This window comes from Lactuca saligna, chromosome 8, assembly GCF_052625555.1.
Source record: "Lactuca saligna cultivar CGN05327 chromosome 8, ASM5262555v1, whole genome shotgun sequence".
Taxonomy (NCBI): domain Eukaryota; kingdom Viridiplantae; phylum Streptophyta; class Magnoliopsida; order Asterales; family Asteraceae; genus Lactuca; species Lactuca saligna.
Window position 1 is genome coordinate 199,575,850 of NC_136424.1, and position 21,914 is coordinate 199,597,763.

Consider the following 21,914-nt stretch of genomic DNA (forward strand, 5'->3'; position numbering starts at 1 on the left):
TATTAAAATTATATTATTAATGCAATGAATGATGTTGTTGCTTGTTTACTACTATTCATTGTTGTGATACTATAAATGACGTCCTCCACCCCAGAACGTTTTCGTCGTTCTCGGTTTTGGGGTGTGACAAGGTAAGATGGGAAAATAACTTAATATGGTAATCTATGTCTTACTTTGTACCCATTTAGTCATTACATTTTTTGTTGCAAAATAATTCCTTGCTGTTTTTGTACACATTCACTATTTTCGATTGACTTCTTCAATTTTACTCACGACATCCTACATGAAACAATCAATAAGGAGGTATATGGGGTTGTTGACGCTTATGGCCACCGCGACCTCGACTATTTGGTTACTTAGGTCATGTAGTTTGGGTTATGTATTGTGTTCTGGACGTCGAAACTTCTTCATACGATCTTGGATTTTAACAATCTTTATATTAACATGTTCACATTTGAGCTACTACACTTTCGTTTAGATTACTCCTGTTAAAAAGTAATATATTTTAGTTACGATATTTATATCCACGCGTTCATTTTGAATGTATGTAAACTTTTTTTTCTATAAAATCGTAAGTAAAAATATATTACTTTTTAACACTCATAACTAGTGTAATCTAAAGTAATATATTTTTATTTAAGATCTTTATATCCACACATTATTCATGATTCGTTGGACAACTAACAAAAAATTTTAATAATAATAAAGAATACGTGGATATAAAGATCGTAAGTAAAAATATATTACTTTATAATGGGAGTAATAAAATCGAAAGTTGTAGTAAACTTAAATACGAATACGCGGATATAAAAATCGTTAAAATCCAAGATCATATGAAAAAGTTTCGTCGTTTAGAAGACAATACCTAGTCAAACCACAAAACCTAAGCAACAACATAGTTGAGACTACGGTGACCATAAAACTAACAATCCCAAACATCTGATTAATGATTTTTATAATCAGGATGTCGTGAACAAAACCTAAAGGAACCAGTCATAAATATTACAAAAATATTTATTTCGCAACAAAAAATATAATGATTAAATTTGTATGAAATGAAAAATATATTACCATATTGAGCATCCAGTTATTTTTCGGGTTTATCTGGAGAAGTAGGTTATCAGGTCTGATGGGTACATATTAAACCAAATGTATTCAAATAAAAAAAATATATTATTACATTATCCTATTAAACTATTTGTAATCTAATAGTTTTGTTTAATGTTCCATTGTAAAATGTTATCGTGAAGTTATGATGATATTGATAATATAGATAGGCTTTGAGCCTTTGACACTTGGTGTTTAAATACATATAATGTAGTCTGCCCTATGATCCGACTGATTTCTTTTTCCTGTTAGATTACTCTCATTTCTAATCTTCCACAATTCGATTTCATCATATACCAAAAATAGAGCTATACAATTTTTAAATGAATATATTAATTATATACAATTAAAAACGAAGGTTTTAGTAAACAAAATTACAATTTACAAACCATGTTCGACTCCACCATATCTAACAAGTACAAAGTACCCAAAAACAGCACACACAGCAGCCACCAAGTTCCCTTCTTTAATCACCACCATCCCCACCGTCCGGCTCATCTCCACCGTCAATTTCCTCCCCTCCTCCACCACCCACTCCCTCCGCTTCCCACAAAAAGTCATTAAAACCAAAACAGATATCCAAATCACCACCGTAGCCGGCACCGCCACAACCAAAGCGGCCGCCATTGCCAAAACACCAAAGATCAAACCCACCGTCACCGAAGCATAGATCGCCGGCCACCAAACTGGAGACGACGGCGAAGTTGCCATAACGGATCCGTACCATGACAATAAGAAATTAAGGAGATTCCATGATGATAAGACGATTACACAAACCAAGAAAGCTAAAAGAATACTTGTTCGTCTTCTGCTAATTAGTTGCAAGAGGTATGAAAGATTGGGAGGAGACATAGCCGCTGGCGACGACGGCGATTCGTAGCTCAGCACGTTACCATTCTGTCCCATCTGAACTTTACTTTCTTTTTCTAGATTTTGTTAATGGAGGATACTCTGCATGAGATCTACTATGTGTATGGAGAGATAGGCCACAGGGGGAATGTATATACGTTGTGATGTGTGCCACCAATTTTGAAATATTTTATTGTCTTTGAAACCGTAAAAGTTGGGAGGCGGAGGATGGTTCACCTAAAACGACGCAGTCCGGTTTGACAGGTGACTGGTCGGATCTTGCCGTCAGTCTAGTTAGGTTTTAACTTTGACTTTTTAGTCAAATTTTAGTTAAGGAATTTTAGAAAGTGATTTACGATTTAAAATAATTAGTTTAAGGAATGTTTGAAGGAAAGTAGTTAAAAATCATGATTTCATATAAGGTAAATTGACCCTAATATTATTTAGATGTTTTTTATCGTAAAATAGTAACATCGCTAATATATTTAGATGATTTAGATGCTTTGCTTTGGTTGAAGATCGATAGGCTTCGATCAACTTTGTATACTTGGTTGCTATGGTTTGCCTAGTAGCCAAAATTTACTTTTCCAAAAATAGGGTATAGGGAAATTAACCAAACTATAAGCCTTATTTTATATTAAAGGTTTAATTACTTAATAGGATAACATATTGTGTTTTGTGTTCATATTTAGCCAACAGTTCTTTTTACATATTTGTCCATTCAATTTCTTTTATATTTTCAAAAAAGAAAAGATAATACTACCTATAACAACCGATAATATAGCTCTTTTTTGAATAGTTGAAATAAATTTAATGAGCAAATATGTAAGGAAAAAACATTGTTGGTTAAATTCGAATAAATTTGTTTACTATTTAAAGTCAATTACGTATGAAAAAACTAAATCATTAAACTACATTATTTGTGAATTGATGTGATCTATAAAAATTATCATTTTGACTTGATATATTATTTAAATAAAATTATAATTATAATTAATTATTTAGTAATATTTATTAATAAAGATGACAATTTTATTTTGTTGTCTAAAATTGATAAATCAACTTTATTTATCATTAAAAAAATTTAACCATGCTATAAAGATGTTTTTTTTTTATTTTTTCTTTTAATTTTTTTACAAATAGAATCGTAATGTTCACGCGTACTAGTAGAACTTGCAAAATAAGCGTGGATCGAATAAGTTAGGTCACAAATTCAAATACTCTTGGATTAAATGGATATTTTTTTTAGTATTAATTAAAAGACAAAATAAGCGTGGATCAAATAAGTTAGGTCACAAATTCAAAGGATTCAAATGGATATTTTTTTTAGTATTAATTAAAAAACAAAACTGTAAAAATGATCCCTGTAGTATTTATATTTTTGAGGTTTTAGTCCAAACCATAATTTTTTTGGATTGATTGTCCTTTTAAGCTAGTTTGTATGTCGAAAAAGTCCCTCTCCAAATTGAAAAGATTAAAATACCCTTAATATATTTATTTTTCGTTTTTTAACTATTTTATAATTAATAAATAAATACAAAAAATGAGTCTCTCTCTTTCTTTCTTTCTCTCTCTCTCTCTCTCTCTCTCTCTCTCTATATATATATATATATATATATATATATATATATATATATATATATATATATATATATATATCCGGTAAGAAATATTTTTTGGTAGGAAGGTAAGAAGTTTTTTTTCTATATATTTTTTGACGAACAAAAGAAATGGATCACTAGATGAATAAAAAATCATATGATTCACCAAAAAAATCTCAAAAAAACACACTGATGATTCATTTATACAATGATTTCGTTGTTATTCACTAAAATTGTCATAAAAATGAATTTTTTCTTAATTTACTTAAAAATGAATCATGAAGATGTTTTTTTGGGAATTTTTTCTTGTGAATCATCTTACTCTTGAATCATCTAATGATTCATTATGTATGTTCACTAAAAAAATATGTAGAAAAAAAACAACTTACCTTCCTACCAAAATTTTTCTTCTCATTTGATCTTAACTATATATATATATATATATATATATATATATATATATATATATATATATATATATATATCGATCAGTGTTCCAATTTGTCTCAAAGTTCATCCCCTTACCAGATCGGAATCATCATCTCTGTCGAGACCAAGCATCCACCTTTGACGGAGCCTCCATCGGTAACAACTAAGTTTTTCTCCTCTCCACCATTCCTTCTTCTACCTAATCTGACACTTAGATCTCCACCATTTAACCAGGGGCATCGGGGACTAGATAACGATGATGAAGAATTAGATGCAAATTAGTGGTGGGTACGACAGTGCATAGAGTTAGAGATGTAGTCATGTGGAACAAATCAATTATCCATCAGTGAGATACGATTCCATCGAGGATTATTCTGTTAATGGTGCTAGGAAGAAGAATCGATCAAAACATGTTGCATGTTCTTAATTTTTGTGTGCTCATCGATGATGGAGGGTTGGGTCATTGCTTCTACATCCCTGGTGAAGGAAGAATACCATATCGGAATCCACAAATCTCAAATAATGCCTTGAATTTCAAACCCAAACTCACCTCTATTCCTATTCTTTGTTACAAATCCAGACCTGCGTAAGGGCTTCTATCCATGTTGTTTATCATCGGTAATACACACGATTAGGGCTCCATCTTCACTCAAGAACATATTAGAGTTTTTATTATCACCAAGTTGTCACATCTCTTAACCCATTTTCTCAACACCACCAGCCCACTACCATCAGAGAAATTAGGGTTCTTAAGAAGAAAAGGGCGAGGAACAACATAAATCAAAGTTGATCTCCATACACAATCGAAGTTTTGAGATCTAAGTTAAATACACACATGAAACTGGAAAAACACACACTCAAAGGAGACAAAAATGTTGTAAACCCAGTTGAAGAAATATGAATTTGTGTGAGTTTTATCTCTGATTTGAAGATCTAGTTTAAGAGTGTTGTGGCAGATGATGAGAATGATGATGCGAAGGGGGTGTTGATTGTCGATGAACTGTAAGAAATATGAGGTTGCAGGTGGTGTGTCGATGGTGAAAAGATGACGAACCTATGGGAAGAAGATGATACTCAGGTGGGTTTTTTTTGGTTTGAGAGAGAGAGAGGTCCTATATTTTTTATTAATAAAACCTTAAATTAAATAGAAAAAACATAAAAAAAAAATATATCAGAAGGGTATTTTAGTCTTTTTGGTTACCGAAGGACCAAAATCACAAGCAAACTAACTCAAAAGGACCACCAGTCCAAAAAAGTCATGGTTTGCTAAAACCCCAAAAATATGCATACCATAGGGACCATTTTTACAGTTTTATCTAATTAAAATGGGTTGCATCATGTTTGGTGACTCATTGATAAGTTTAAAAAATTATTGATATTGAAAATGAAAGATGTGAAAATAAGGTAAGAGAATATATGTTATGATTATTATCCTCCCAAAAGCTAACATCGATAAGGCAAGATATAACCAGCTAACACTAAGTTAATATCATAATTTTATCTTGTACATTTATATGTAAAAGAATAGAAAACCATCTCAATAATATTTAATGTTACTTTCAATTAATAATAAAAAGGGAAAATGACATAGCATTCCTACGACTTACTAGGAGAATGCCCGCGCGTTGCGCAAAAACATCTATATAGCTGAAATCTGTGTGTATATATATATATATATATATATATATATATATATATATATAACAATAATTTCATTGTTAAACTTGATATAATAATTCTTATACTAAGCTTATATAGTATATTGATTATTAAGAATTATATTATAATATATACATCTATGAAAACTGCATAATCTTAATCTTTTGAATGACCTCTGCCTGCGGGCTACTCATGAATAAAATCAAACAGAATATATCGTTTAATATAATTTATAGTTGTTATTGATAATTCATTTTAAAATTTATTTGCTTATTGTTTTAATTTCTATCAGTGTAATTATTTAAACCATCAAAAAAAAATTATTTTAAAGGTAACAATATAATCACTTATATAGAGTTATTTTTAACTATTGTTATTGTAAGTTATCTTAAGCTACTTATTTCAAAACTTTTAACGATTATAATTAAAAATATCTTTAGGAAATATTTTAGTGAAAAGATATTACAATTTAGTTTTTGCATTTAGCACTATAATTTATCAATTTTCACTATTCACAAAATATTCTTTAGGTTTTTTTAAGTGAAACTGAAGTTTATATTGAAGTTGACCTTGTAATGTTATATTTAAATTAACAATTTAAGTATTTTGTCCATACAGTTCAAAAGTTGTAGCTTTAAACTGATAATGGTTTATATACAACAATATTTTAAATCTAATAAATTAAATATAATTTATTTAAAGTTGAAGACATAACTTTATAAGTAGAAATAAATATATTATTTTAATATTGAAATTTAGTTTATTTTTTATTACATCTTAGGTTTGATACTTATTTATCCTTATTAACCAATTTATAATCATTATTAGAAAGACATTACAATTTATCACTTTTAGCTATTTACAAAATATTCTTTGGGTTATTTAAGTTGAACTAAATTTTATATTTAAGTTGATCCTGTAAGGTTATATTTAAATTAACTATTTAAGTATTTTATACAAATTGATCAAAAGTTGTAGCTTTAAAATGATAATGGTTTACATACAACATATTAGACCTAATAAATTAAGTATAGTATATTAAAAATTAAAAACAAACTTTATAAGTAGAAGAAAATATATTTTTTTAATATTGAAATTTAGTTTATGTATGATTACACTTTAGGTTTGATATTTATTTAACCTTATTAACCAACTTATAATAATTATTAGAAAGAAATTGAAAAGTCATGGGAGTTTCAAATGGATGTGGTGAAAGGAAAAAATGCATGGAAGTTTCAAATGAATGTGGTTCAAGAAAAAATACAAGCTTTATAAGTATATATAATGATGAAATGATATGTGCCTTTTAAGAGAACAAAGTTATTAATGTCTTGTTTTTTTAAGTGTATACCTTTAGTAGTCAGTTTTAGTCCCAGTTACGCAACATTTTGCCATTTCAAAGTCAATTTGAGAATGTAAACGTCAAAATCATAGAATTCCAATTTTGCAATCGATATTATCAGTCCTAATTTTGAGGTTATTAGTTCTGATTAACAATGTACTTTTGATTACTTGTTGGTGTCTTCATTAAGAGGAAAGAAGGAAGTTGATGAAAATGAGATCATCATTTCCGAATTTTCAAAAAACCAAAAAAATCCAAAGGAAATTCAGTCCTAACATACATCAAATTACAGCTTGTAAACAATCATGCCAAAAAAACCACACTAAGCAGTAAGCAAATCATCAACTTCTGATTTTGGGTTACCATCTCCTTCAAGCAAATCTTCACGCCTCAGTTTTGGATTACCACTTCCCTCAAGGTTTGATTTTGGACTTCAATAGCATGCTCATGATTCCAGCCACATCAACCCATGAAAGAAAACCACTCCTAGGTCCCTGCAAATTTCAATATCATCAATTAGCAAAATTATGTTATAATTGAAAAAAGAAAAGTTTCTTGAGAATGTAGTACCACATTCAGGAAATAATTGTATTTCCTACCAATATTTTTCTTAGTGGTGGAAGTCCTTATGATAGAAAGATCAGCCATATAAGTTCGTTTAACTAAAGTGGTTTCATCTTTCTTAGTTATAGTGAAAACTTTTATTTTAGTATCTTTCATTTTCGCTTCTTTTGAATCATATTGTTTTTCTTTGTTTTTATTCTTAATGAATTATTTCTTAATTTTCTTAGGGTTAGTAGTCGATTTCTTGGTTTCAGTTTCCGAATCCGAGACTAACTTTTCCCTTTCCCTTGACGTCTTTGGGTGAAGCTTTTGTGGGTTGAGAATAATGAGATTTTGGTGTCTCAGTGGCCTTCTTTTTGAGAACAGGTTTTTGACCAAAGTTCCATTTGGGTCTTTGTGGACTGTAGGAATGACAGTACGAACATTGACTAGGATTCTCATGCAAACAAGCTTTCGCATCAAAAGATTTTTCTGTACGAACATATCTGGAATTTTGGGATTGCCAAAATTGCTTCCTTTCATTGAGATTACTCTGATATCTCTGATTTCTTAGACTTTTTTGCTCTGCAAGTTGTTTAGAGGACTTGTGAATATTCACTTTGGGTTTCGCTTTTCTTGCAAGATATTTTTCTTTTTTTGGTTCGCTTGAATCTTCCTTTGTTCCACTTAGACTTCCTTTCTCATAGCTGGAACGATTGTTCAGTGGTTCTACCACATATCTTCCCTTCACTCTCCATGAGGTTCTTTCAAACAGACCCTTCGTTTCGTCTGCATTATCTATTAGAGCAGACCAAAAATAATCATCGCAACCCGCTTTGTTGTCTTCGTTGACGATCGATGTTAGTTCTAGAGTTTGAGTTTTGTCCAGTCCTTTAGTAGTGAATACCTGATTAGGAGTAGTTTGTACTTTGGGAAAGACGGTTGTCTTTGCTTTCAATGTTTTTGGTTTATTTTGAGAAATACGTGCGAATTTAACTGAATTTTCAGAAATCAAATCTTTCACAAGTTCAGGTTCGTTTTTAAGAAACTCTGAGCAATCAACCTCATCTTCTACATAAATTTTGCTCATATCACTGTCCTCATCGAATTCAGATGTGCTTTCAATATTTATCTTATTTTTTGAACTCAATTTGGAACTCAATGAGTCGAATTTCTGTATAGTGTCAGATTTGATTTGCTTCTTATCGTTTTTCATCTAAAAGTTGTTTTAACATGTTTTTGTGGTCTTTGTACTTAATGTATGATTCAATTCGTTCCTGTCCAACCCTGTATGCATCAGAAGTTTTGTCTGACGAAACTATGGATTTTCATTTGTAATAGTCGGCATCTATCTTATCTTCCTTTAATTCAAGAAATGGTAAGATCATCTTATGAATTTTCTCACCAATTCCACAATCAAGGTGCAACTGAGTAATGTTAAAATAAATCCTTTTAGCAATTAAACAGAAAATGTTACGTTGTTTCAAAAGCATCAAATTGTCTCGTTGCAAATAAATTAACTGATCCCTAGACTTAGACAACTCCGACTCGATCTTCTCAATCCACATTCTCTGCTCATCGCTTTTCGACGAATCCCTACTGATTTGATCAGTTAGGTTAGATTTTGTCAACCGAGTTCTTTTTAAACTGTCGCTAGTGTTTGAAAAAGTGAATTTTACATCGTTTAATTAAGTTTCGTATCTAGACACAAGTATGTTGAGTGATTCGAGAATTATGTTTACCTTGTAGATCAGCTGTTCACACTCATTGATTTGTTCGGGAACTGGTCTTGCGGTTAAGCGACTGTCATCCCTTCTTTCACTCCCAGCAACATTCTCCTGCATTTGTGACCCATCATTCGTCACCATCAAACACCTTCCTGCAAACTGAGAACTCTCCTCTTTCTCAACGAATGCCCTTCCTTGAGTGGGCTTGTGAACCTTATCTTCCTCCGAGTCTGTTGACTAGATTTCAACTCCTCCAAACTCGTTTTCAGCAACATTTTCTTGCACAATCAAAGTATTCATAGAGTTATCAGTTACCTTTTTCTTCTTGATCTCCTCTAACTTTCGCATGTAGCAGGCCTCGTCATCTTCTCCTTCCTTCTTTTCATTTAACCTTCTTAGCATGCATTCATTGGCCAAATGAATTTTGCCATGACAATAGTTGCAGTCATATCCAGAATCACCCACAAGTTTCTTTTCCTTGTTTTCATCCTCCTTTTGAAAAGCGCTTTTGTTCTCCTCTTTCACCCTTTCGAAGCTGTAGCTGCCCTGCCAGTTTGGATTCTTGTTTGATGGGAATTTCTTCCTTGCGAACCTCTTGGGATTTGAGACCATTAAAGCAAACTCCTCATTTGTAAGATCATACTCATAATGATTAGACTCAGACTCTTCCTCTGCAACAGTTTTGCCTTTCGCGACATGAGCTAGAGACCGCATACCAAAAAACACTTTCGCTTCTTTCGACACCTTGCTTTCATGTGCCTTAAGAATTCCAACCAGCTTGGCTAAAGAATAGCTTTTAAACTGCTTGTGAGCTTTAACTGTAGAAACAACTGCCATCCACTCAAATCTAACCCCATTCATAAAAGTAACCTTTTGCGTGATCACCTCTCGTCCAATACCATGATTCGTCATCCTGTTAAGAAGATGATTATAGCGATTGAATGTCTGGCTCAGATTCTGTTATGGTTTCTATGCGAAAGCACCGAACTCTGAAAGCAAATGTGTTTGTGTGGAATGCTCAAGATCCGCGTCAGCGGAGTAAAGTTCCTTGAGTCTTTCCCAGATAGCTTTCGTAGTATCACATGAGCTAACCCAACGGAAAGTATCAACCTGTAAAGCGAATATGATGATCTTCATCACTTTGACATTGCTAATTAGTCTCTTTTTCTCATCTTGAGGAACATCCTTCACTTCAAGAAGCAGCTAGTTGTATTCTTTCTGATTTTTGATAGTTCTTTTGGTTTCAGTATGAACGAACAGACCAAGAGTAATGGCTTCCCATATTAGATAACCATTATCGTCTGAACCAAGAACATAATATTCAAAGTGAAGATCCCAAACTATTGGGTTATGAGCATTCTAACACTCCTAAGTGTACATGCAACCCTAAATACCTTGGATCTATGTTTTCTCTATTATACATGCAAATATGAATATCCAAGGTATTATCCTAAACTAGCATACATAACTATCAATATAACAAGATAGAATACATACCTCTTTGATGGTGCTTGTCTTCATGAAGCTTGAGTGCCTAGTGCCCCAAGTGTGACACCTCAAATGGTTCACAATCATCAAAACACTTAGAATAACTTAGAGAGAATTTTACACTTCATGAAAATCGGCTAGCCCTTTCTTACTCTCACTAGTGGCCGATTTTCCTCAAGAATAAGATGCTTATATAGTTATACAATTAGGGTAAACTCTAATTGTCATGACTTTCCATTTCCTTGGATCCATGGGTTCAAATATACCATGGAGCATCCATGGAGCATCATATGGGTTTTGGCCCAACTAGATAATCCATGGAGCATTAGCCCACTATACAAGTATGGATGATTTACACAATCAACCCATATATTTAATTAGTCTTCTTTTGATCACATAATTAATCCTAGATTAATTCTTGATCAATACTAATTAAATAATCTCATTATTCTTATTATTAATATACTAGAACTTATAATATATTAATAACCATAAGTGTCTTATTTCTCTCATTATAGTCTATCCAAGTGCATGATGGTATGCAACCCAAATGGACCATGCCGGGTCGTGTCAAGTCTTACCAATTATAGTTATGGACTTAGACATTAATCCAACACAAACTTCATATTCACGAGGGAAAGTAATTGGGATCGTTGTAGTTGAGCCACTACTACTTTAGATGTTAATGGAGTTAATGTGAGAATCATCGTACTGCATGATGTTGATTTCTTTGATACCTGTTATGAATCAGATGTGTAAACTAAAACATATAATATGGTAATAGAAAGATCACTGTAAGCCTTCAGAAGCATAATAAAGACAACTAAACAAGATCCTATATTAATGAAAACCCTAATAACTCAACAAACAGAAGAAATGCGTATAGATTACATAGTCTCATGCTCTGATACCAATTTTTAGGAATGAATTCCTTAAAGATCGATGAGATTCAGAAAAATTAAAGTAAGAACACAATGATGATTCAAAGGTGTTGAATGATTAACAGTCACGCCTTAGAAGAACTCTATCAAGAATTGTTGTTGTAGAGTCGTGATTAGGGTTACAAAATAAAAGATGAGAGTTAACTAAAATACGATGCATGCAAGCATCTTAAATACTCTAACCCTATTAAATATGGTGGACAGGCCCAACCGTTTACATAAAAGACTTTAATAAAATCCCAATGATGCAAGACTATAATCCCAACAAGGACATAATCCAAAAGCAATATAGGCAAGAATGATTCGAGATCATTATATCCTTGATGGAATGGAAACATCATGATGGGACTTCTATATGTACATGCTTTCAGAAAATGAAGTCGTACACATACATATTGGAAAATATATGTTTGTAGTTCCTAAGTAGTTAGCCACTAACAGGGTTCTCCACTCACTTTCGAATTCGTACCACCAGTTCAATATGATCTATAATGTAACCAATCTGGAAAAGACCTAGATAGAGCTTCATGCCACGTTGAAAACTGTCAAAGCAAGTATGCTTAAGAGTAAAAGCTCCACCACTTCTGCTCCCATCTTGGCCATTGGCCATAGTCATCATGCTAATAAGAAGAAGGTTTCTCATCCCTAGGGAAAATGAAAAGGCCATGGAAGGAATTTCCAACCAGGTTCGTAAGAGAAAGGTCGATTCTGACATAACTCCAACCACTGACCTGGAAGAGGACATATTCTACTACTAAGAGAAAGTATATTTGAAACATAACTTCCCAAAGTAATTTGAAGAATTGAATAAGAACAAGGCTAAAGGCTTTGGCACTTCATGTATTTTTATGATTGATATCCATAGTATGTCAACTTCCAACTCTTGGGTTCTTGATACTGGATGTGGTACTAAAGGAAAGTAGAAATCTGGAGCATTGAGAGCTCAACTTGATCATGGTAAATAGATGTACTAAACTTGTTATAAGTATCAAGGATTATGAGTGCATGCTAACTAGTGGTGTTTCAGTTAATTTATTAAATTGTTTCTATTTGTCTAATATGGATCAAAAAATTATTCCATTTATGCATTGTACAAGGATGGATTTTTTTTTTTTTGATAATGATAATGATGAAATTATAGTTTACAAAAGTGGTTATTTTATGTTAAAGTTATTCCTTTCAATGATATATATATATATATATATATATATATATATGTATATATATATATATATATATATATATATATATATATATATATATATATATATATATGAAAGTGTTGTTTGTGTTGGAAAATATAATAATTTAATGTTCTAATGTTAAATGTTGATTCTTCCAAGGGAATAATGAATAAATCATGTTTATGGCATTGTCTCCTTGGCTGTATAAACAAGAAATGCATCACCAAGCTCCAAATGGATGGGATCTTGAAATTATTTGACGTAGAGCTAGATGATGTGTGCGAGTCTTGCTTACTTGGTAATATGACAAAGATGCCATTCATAGGTAGCTATAATAAAGGAAAAAATATGTTAGATATCAGCCATATAAATATGTATGACAGTTCAAATCTACCACTGTCGCATGTTCCTTTTGCTTTATGGTCTCCCTTTGCTTTTTGGCCATTATATAATGGAGGGAATGGAAGGCATTAAAAGCAAGTTCTAGCATGATATTATTCTTCATTTTAGCTATGTAAACCTAGAGCAAAGTGCTCCCAAAGGGTTTGCTAAATTTTCAGAATTTGAAGGCTTCCCTCTCCTCTATTCTCTGTCATTATTCTGTCAAAGAATGTCTCTTTGTTGCTTCACCTTTGAACATATATTTTGTATATATTTCAAAGGCTTATGAACAACAAATTAGAAGTGATTACTAGCATGTTTTGATGGTTCTACTCTTGCTTGGTGGATACTTCTAGAGAACTCTTGTTTTAGAGTTTCATGCCACACTTCATTAACTTTCAACCTCCCATGAGGATCAAAGTCTTCAAAGGTTGTTATGCTTTCCCTTATATGGTTGTTTTAATCTTTCCAAATATTGAAAAATGATCCTTGGTGGGTAAAATAGTTTTATTTTTATTCAACATTTTAAAGCTTCCGTTTGTCATTCTTACCAGTTGTCAAACCGGATTTTTGAATAAAAACCCTAACATTTAATTCTTGAATAAGATCTTGGAAATGTTCAAGATTCAAGATACCAAGAAGGGTTTCTACCCATGCAATATGGAATACAATTGAGTAAAGATCAATGTCCTAGTACTACTGATGAAGTAGACAAACTAAGTCGATTCTCATATGTGTATACTATATGAGCGATCATGTATGCCATTATGTATACTAGACATGATGTCTCATATGCTTTGAGTATAGTGAGTCAATATCAGGATAATCCTGATGGTAGGCATTGGACATCGGTAAAGAATATATTTATGTATTAAAGGAAAAAAGGATATGTTCTTATTCTATAGAGGTGAAGAAGATTTGCAGGTAACTAGTCATGGTAAGGTTACACCTTATCATCTAATGAGTCAAAGACAATTACACGCTGACCGCCAATGCCAACATCATCTCCAAAATGATCAACATCGATCTTAGTGATATTTGTATATTAGGAATACATCTTTGTATATTAGGTAGTTATACTCTGTAATATAATATAGATAACATAGTCGATATCTTAGTGATAAGGATTTGTTTATATGTAGATTAGATGCAATCTCTTGATTAAAGGGATTCTCTAGATTAGATTAGTGTCTATATATATATATATATATATATATATATATATATATATATATATATATATGTATACACACACACACACAACATTAGGGTGAAACCCTAAAGCAAACAACTTGGTGTCATCATGTCTTGGTGACTATCTTTGTGACAACCCGTTTTCTTGGTAAAAATAAACCCTTTGTTATTGAAAGAAAAATTTGTGATTATTCGTGTTCTTCTTTTTTTGTTTAATCTTTACTTTGTTTGTTTGTTCGTTGTTTCTCATACTTAAGTGTATCTAATTGATACAAACCTTCAGTTATGTTGATGTAAGTTTCCACACCGACAGAGATGACTTGTGCTCATAGTCAGGATGGGTGTTCTTGATCAATAGAGGAACTGTAACTTGGAGAAGCTCCAAGCAGAAGATAGTGGCAGACTCTACGTTCGAGTTTGAGTATATAGCCTCTATTGAAGCTATGAAATAGGCTACATGGTTGCATAACTTCCTAGGTGATCTTGGCATCATTCCAAGCATCAAGGATCACATGGAAATCTGCTTTTATAATCAAGGTATAGTCGTATTGACTAAAGAAACTAAGGATCATGGAAGTAAAAAAAAATATACTCAGGAAATACCACTATGCCAGAAAACATTTTGAGGATGAAGGCAACATCGTGAATAAAATATCATCGGAGGAGAATCCAACTGATCCTTCCATAAAGCCATTATCAAGACCCAAGCATGATATCATACTATGTCACTAGTGATATGGTTTAAAATTTTATTTAATACTTTTATTAGTCTTAAAACATATAAAAATATGAATTGTAACCCATTTGGTGTTTATTTTGTGGTGGATTAATAAAAAGGTAGCGTTGCTACCATTCTTGTGTTCGTTTATTATTTTGTTTCGCTTTTGCATGTTTATAACCCACCTCCCAAGTTTTAATTTCTTCAAGCCTTTACAATCGGTCATACTCTTGGAAGTAAGTAGTGATTTAAGATTATCGTGAATGTTAGTGGATTGTTGATAGAGATTGGACATATCATACAAATTGTGCTAACATTCATGAGTACTTAATAAAGATTTAAGTATTGGAACAATCCGCACTTAGAGATTACTTCATGGATCCTGTCATGAGCAATTTTAAGAGCATAATATCTCTTATTCTTCAAACTGAGATGCATGTGAGGTTTTACTTTATAAACTTGTTGTGCATTGGTCTGCTACAACATTATCCTTAATTAGTAGTAATAAATGGAACGTTCATGTATGATATGGTGAGTAAACAAAAACCATGTATTCAAAGTTTGTTTGTTCCTTTTGTCTTAATAGGAGAAGTGATATCTACGATCCCTTCGATGGTTTGGTGCTGACATCTAATGTGCTTTGTCGGGTCATGACTGAAATTGATGTGTTCAATTTAGTAGTCGGATGCAGTCATCACAAATCTTTGTTGACAAATATAATTTTGAACACTAAGATCGATCTTATCCATTTTTCAGGTTCATACATATATCTAATAATTGATCACTTATCTAAGGACCGAATATTGATTAGATTAGAGTTTGGTAGTTACATTGGATGACACACTCTCAATTGATCATTATGGAAGTAATGGACCAGATATAGTTAATAAATTGTCCAAGTAGGAGACTGCTGGACCACATATATTTAATAAATTGTCCAAGTGGGAGGCTGCTGGATTGAGTGACCAATGTCATTAACTAATTTGTAAAATTTTAATAATAGTAGGATCCCTTTGGGTTGCCTTCATAACCCAATTAAGCACTAAGGAATTAGGAGAAAATAATTTATTAAATTATTATGATCTAATAAATTATTGGAAATTATTTTTGAATTAATTAAATAGTTTTAGTTAATTAAATGGGTTGAATATTACATAATTTATTAGTAATTAATAGAATATTAAAGAACCTCCTAGAATAAAGAAGAGATTGCTTTATCTATGTATAATAAGATATGGACTGATTCAAATAACGATAAGGAATATCCTTGGAGATTTGAAGTAACAACGTGAGTTTTCAAAACAAATTTTTTTCATTTCTTAAAACATGTTTTCATCCAAATCAAGTCATAAAATCCAATGTATCATAACATAATACAAATCATATAAATCCCAAGATCATAAATAAATCCTCCGATAGTGTGTACAGATCACGCCGGCACCTTCCCATGATCCTCGCTAGTACCTGAAACACGTAACACAACAACTATAAGCATAAATGCTTAGTGAGTTCCCCAAAATACTACTTACGCACATACGCCCTTCCAGGACATGACCTTCTAGTCCATGTGTCTCAGGGGACTTCCGTCCCGACCCGGTAAACCTAGCGGTCCTACCTGTGTCGACCTTCCGATCCACATCACAATGCCTTCCGGCCTATAACATAAATGCCTTCTGTCCCATAACATAATGCCTTCCGGCCCATATCAAGCATAGCATATATAGCACATACAAACGGTTAACTTATTCATATACAATGCATACAACTCATAACATATCCGACCTTCCGGTCACAGATAAATACCTTTCCGGGTACAGTATAGTGAGAAGACTCACCTCGCAGGAAGTCTAAAATCTCACGTGCTTGCTATCTCCGAATCTCGAAACGAAGACCCAACCCTGCCTAATCATAACGAAATATCATTCTAATTAATATAGGCTTCCAAGGCTAGGCTACACCCGTTTCATTATCCCATAGAGGGGTAAAAGACCATTTCACCCCTCCTTAACTCAAAGTCCATATGTTGACCAAAACCCTAAAAGTCAATAGATCACAGTACGTGGGGCGTACCGGCTTATGTACGTGGGGCGTACATTGATGAACCACAATCGGGGGTCTCAACCCCTTACGCTGCGCGTACTGGGAGTTACGCCCAACGTAAGTCCCAGATTCAGCCATACCATATTTTTGGTCTTAATTGGTTAAGATACTTCTTCAACTTCTAGATCCGACTCTCTCCTAACCCATAAAGTCAGAACCTTTAAGCCTTGGCATGGCTGTAAAGGCTCCTACACTCTCTAATACCTTTCTTTTCAACTCCAAAGATCTAGATCTCATGCATGGCTAATTATTTACGTCCAAGATTACATTTTTATGAACATACAACTCAAATAGACCTGGAATATGATAGATCTAAGCCAATGGAGACTACTTGCTCATAAAGTCTCCATCTTTGGGACCAAAACCCTAGAAATTGGTCCAAGAAGCATACCATAAGAACTACAAGGCAAGATCTGAACTTTTTACCTCGGAAGAAGCTCTAAACTTTGTTATCCATGGATCTACACTTGTACACCAACTTCTAGCCTCCACAATGGACTCCTATTCTCTTTTGCTACCTTAAAATAACACCTTGAAGCTTAGAACACTCACACCCAAGCTATAAACGAAGGAACAACTCTCTTAGGGTTTCTTTCTGAAGGATGGTGGCTGAGGAACCAAACCATCTCATTCCTTTTATAGCCAACAACCCAAATTAGGGTTTTGGGTCGGGACGGGTTATGCCTGGCGTAACCTTGGGTACGCCCAGCGTACCCCGGGTGATAACGCGTTCAACAAGGCACGCGAATACGCACAGCGTACTTCTTGTACGCCCAACGTACTCACCCAACACAAAGGCCAAAAATGATAATTATTTAAAAGATGAAGGGCTAATTGGTTGTACCTGAATTTCAGGCTGTTACAAAACTGGAAACTATAAATAAACTGTTAGAGTGGGGTTCAAACCCTGGTACTTCCTTTCCTCTCAGTTTTCCGTCCGACTCTCCCCTATCACTTATATCTACGAAATCAATAACCCTTCTAGTGTTATTATGATTTTAGAAATACACCCTCTTTGTTAAATTTCCCTTTTTCCTATTAGTGTTTTAGGTATGATTCTACTAGAGGGATTCCTAGTTTGGGTCCTTGTTGTCCTTGTAATTTTGGTTGTCATGAGATCTCAATCAAGAAACCAAGAAGAACAAGAGGTTAGTAAGTTTTTATATAAAGTATATTACTATTGCAAACTTGTAAAACCTAGACCCTTAGGATGATGTACACATAGGGTTGAAATTTTTTAATCTTCTGCATAAACTAGTGTGTATAGATTGTATCAATTCCTAACAATTAAAACATAATAGTAGATAATGATCTTTAAACACTAACATTGATAAATCAATGAAATTAATTCAATCACCAAATCCCATCTGCATACCAATAAAACTATCTCACACTTGTCCAAATTTCTATTGTCAAATTTTTGTATCTAAGAAAAATAAAAACAAACAATAACTTGAATTAAAGCCAAATATGGGAATTATTTCAACCCAAATTCAAAACCTAATAATAATACTTAAATCGAAGGCAGTTTTTGGTTTCTGGTTTAGCTCGATTAGCAGTATGAGGCTCACCAAGGCTTGTTAGAAGGTTGGGTGATTTGGTGTGTGGATGGTGCTTGGACCACAACAACAAAGAGGGAAGCAAAGCTTGTGGAATGAGAGGGTGTCATCCACCCGTGTTCATAAATATGGAGCTGTCGGTGCTAATTCCTAAAGTAAACAAAGATGGGAAGTATATTGATAGGAATGATCGATATGGTTAGAAGGCGATGACAATGGTGATTAACAACACAATTTAGTAAGAGAAAGATGATAGAATGGAGAGAGGATGGCTTCATAGGAAAGAAGAGAGGGGGGGGGGGGGGGTGAAACGTCCCCTTTTTCACAACCAAAATTTTTCATTTTTATTAAGGTAAAACTTTCGAATTTATAAATTTATTATTGAGAAAAAACATTTATTCAAAATTACATTGATCAAAAATCAGAGTGTCATAGAAAACGTGAAATCCTCAATGCTACTGATGAGTGTGTACAGTCCTGCTTTCGCCTTCCTATAGCCACTGATGATACCTGAAACAATAAACAATTGGGTAAGAATAAAGCTTAGTGAGTTTCCCCCAAAATACCACACATAACCAAACAAATAAATGAGCAATGGTCCCAACTAGTCATCGGGATAGAATACCCAACTATACCGGGTCAGTTGGGCTTACCACCTCAACCCAACCGCTCATCCCAAGATTCCGTGCCTGTGGATTATAGATGGCCCACACTAGTTATCTTGGCCTTCAACATAAATTAGGATCACCTCAACCCAACCAAAGACAACAAATCGACATGTAAACAATCAAGGGTCAAGTGGGCACATAATACAGTCTCACTACCAAATAAACTCCATGAAATGCATAACCATAAGTAACCATAAGTGAGATAGCCACCCGAAGAGATGATCCCACTCTAGAGCCACAACCAAACAAGGAACAGGCAAGAAAGCCTAGATCAAGAGTTCTTAGGCTATCCTACATGACTATAGACAGTTTCTAGGGCACTCCACCAGATGATAACTAACAAGTATAGATGACATATAGATCTAATAGATCAACACAACATAACGACATACTCGATACTAGGATACCGATCTAATAGATCACTACAGCATAACAACATACTAAATATCAACAATCTAAGTAATGCATGGTCGTATATAATCAGAGGTGAGATAGGCACCCGTATAGGTGATCCTACTCTAGAATCGCAACCAAACAAGGAACAGGTAAAATAGCCTAGATCAAGTGTCCACAATCTATCCTACATGACTACATACAGTGCCTAGACATTCCTCTACTAAAAGATAATCAAAACGAGTGGGACGACATTAGTGCTTTCGACCCACAAGTACAGTGAGGCGAAACTCACCTCGATATGCATGTATGTTACCACCGTAGTAACAAAGAACCCTACTAGCTTCAACTCACTTCTAATCACCTACAGAAAGATACTTGAGTCAATCCATAACCACAGGTCATAGTCACTTGCAACAATGACTACTTCACATGAAATGACGATTAGGGTTCCACATGAAATGACTATTAGGGTTAAGTAAGGACACTTAAACCATTAAGGACTTAACCAACTAAGAGTAGGATTGATTACGGTTTGAGCTAGTCATTCTAGAGTATAATAATAATCCAAGCAATAGCCCAAATACGCGCTCTGATCATTGTCCAAAATAGGCTTTCCCGATTCTACGATTTCCCACTTAAAATCATGACTAGGGTTAGTGTTCCAAACTTAACCCCTTAAGGACTTAATTCATTATGTCCAATACTGTATTAAGTTAATAGTTAATCGTAGGGCATTATCGAGTAAACTTAAAGTCCAATTAGCAGTTCAACAAGGGTCCCAACAAAACTTCAAACCTAGGGTTTTCTTGACATTAGGGTTTTCTAAACCCCAGTTAGGGGTTCCAATCCAAACACGTGTCACTCGGTATAAGGTTAGATGCTTAGGTTATTTATTATTGAGTATGTCGGACACCACCCACTGCCACCTCGGGTACTGGTGGTTGGCAGCGATTAATGGCAGCAGCCTCCCACTCACGGTGATGGTGGCAGTTTTGAGTTAGAATCCGACCAAATAACTACCACTACAACAACCATGCAGAAAACCACTCATACACATAATATTGCACACACATAGCCACCTTACACGCTGACTGGTGGTGGAAGGATTTGACAACAAAGCAATAGCCACCATGGTTGGCTACTATGGTGGTTTTCTTTGTTTTTTCGGCCAACCAAGACACACACATGCCTCACAACTTGTAGCATCAACATACACACACACACACACGTGCGCAAAACACAAACACCACCACTACCAACTTCTTATAGGAGAACAACGGTCGGAGGAACAACATAAGGGACAACCGCTCGGAGCGGCGGAAGCGGCGACGATGCTATCAATTGGCAATATCGGTGGCATGGCAGAAAGCGATTCGGAGAAGAGAAAGGTTGAGCGACCCCAACCGAGAACACAAAATCAGCCATGAGCTTTCGTTCTTAAGACCTCCCCACTGTTACGATGTCGACCTCATCTTCACCGAAAGCAGTAGCAGCGATGGTTGCTCGGTGGTTCAAGACTATGACAAAGGTGATGGCGGCGGTTAGAGATTGGTGGGATAAGGTGGCGGCTGAGAAGATATGAGGGTTAGGGTTTGTTTAAATGAGAGGCCAAGGGAGGGGTGTTGGGTTTTCGTTTCAACTCCTACTTTCAAACTTAAACTCGTTTTTCCACTTTTAGCCCCCCTGCCACATACATTTTCAGATTAAGTCCATTAATTACCAAACAGCCCCCAACTTCCACAATTCTATTCATAACTAGTCTGAAAGTTACACTTTAACCCTCAATTTCCAAAATTTATAACATTTAACTCCTTGAGGCTAACACTTTCATAAATTATTACAGATTTAGGACTGCAATAATATATATATATATATATATATATATATATATGTGTGTGTGTGTGTGTGTGTGTGTATATATATATATATATATATATATATAGAGAGAGAGAGAGAGAGATACATCTTGGTGTTTTAGGGTTTATTTATTCATTATTTCATTTATTTATTTTTTTTGTTTAAATGGGA

At 33.8% G+C, this 21,914-nt stretch overlaps 1 protein-coding gene across 1 annotated transcript; it reads right to left on the reverse strand.

The window, feature by feature from the left end:
- Positions 1 to 1,389: 1,389 nt before the first annotated feature.
- On the reverse strand, positions 1,390 to 2,090 carry LOC145012867 (uncharacterized). Its single transcript, XM_078971669.1, has one exon. It carries the CDS (start codon positions 2,011 to 2,013, stop codon positions 1,489 to 1,491), a length of 525 nt encoding a protein of 174 aa, XP_078827795.1. The 5' UTR covers positions 2,014 to 2,090; the 3' UTR covers positions 1,390 to 1,488.
- Between the last annotated feature and the right edge of the window lie 19,824 nt (positions 2,091 to 21,914).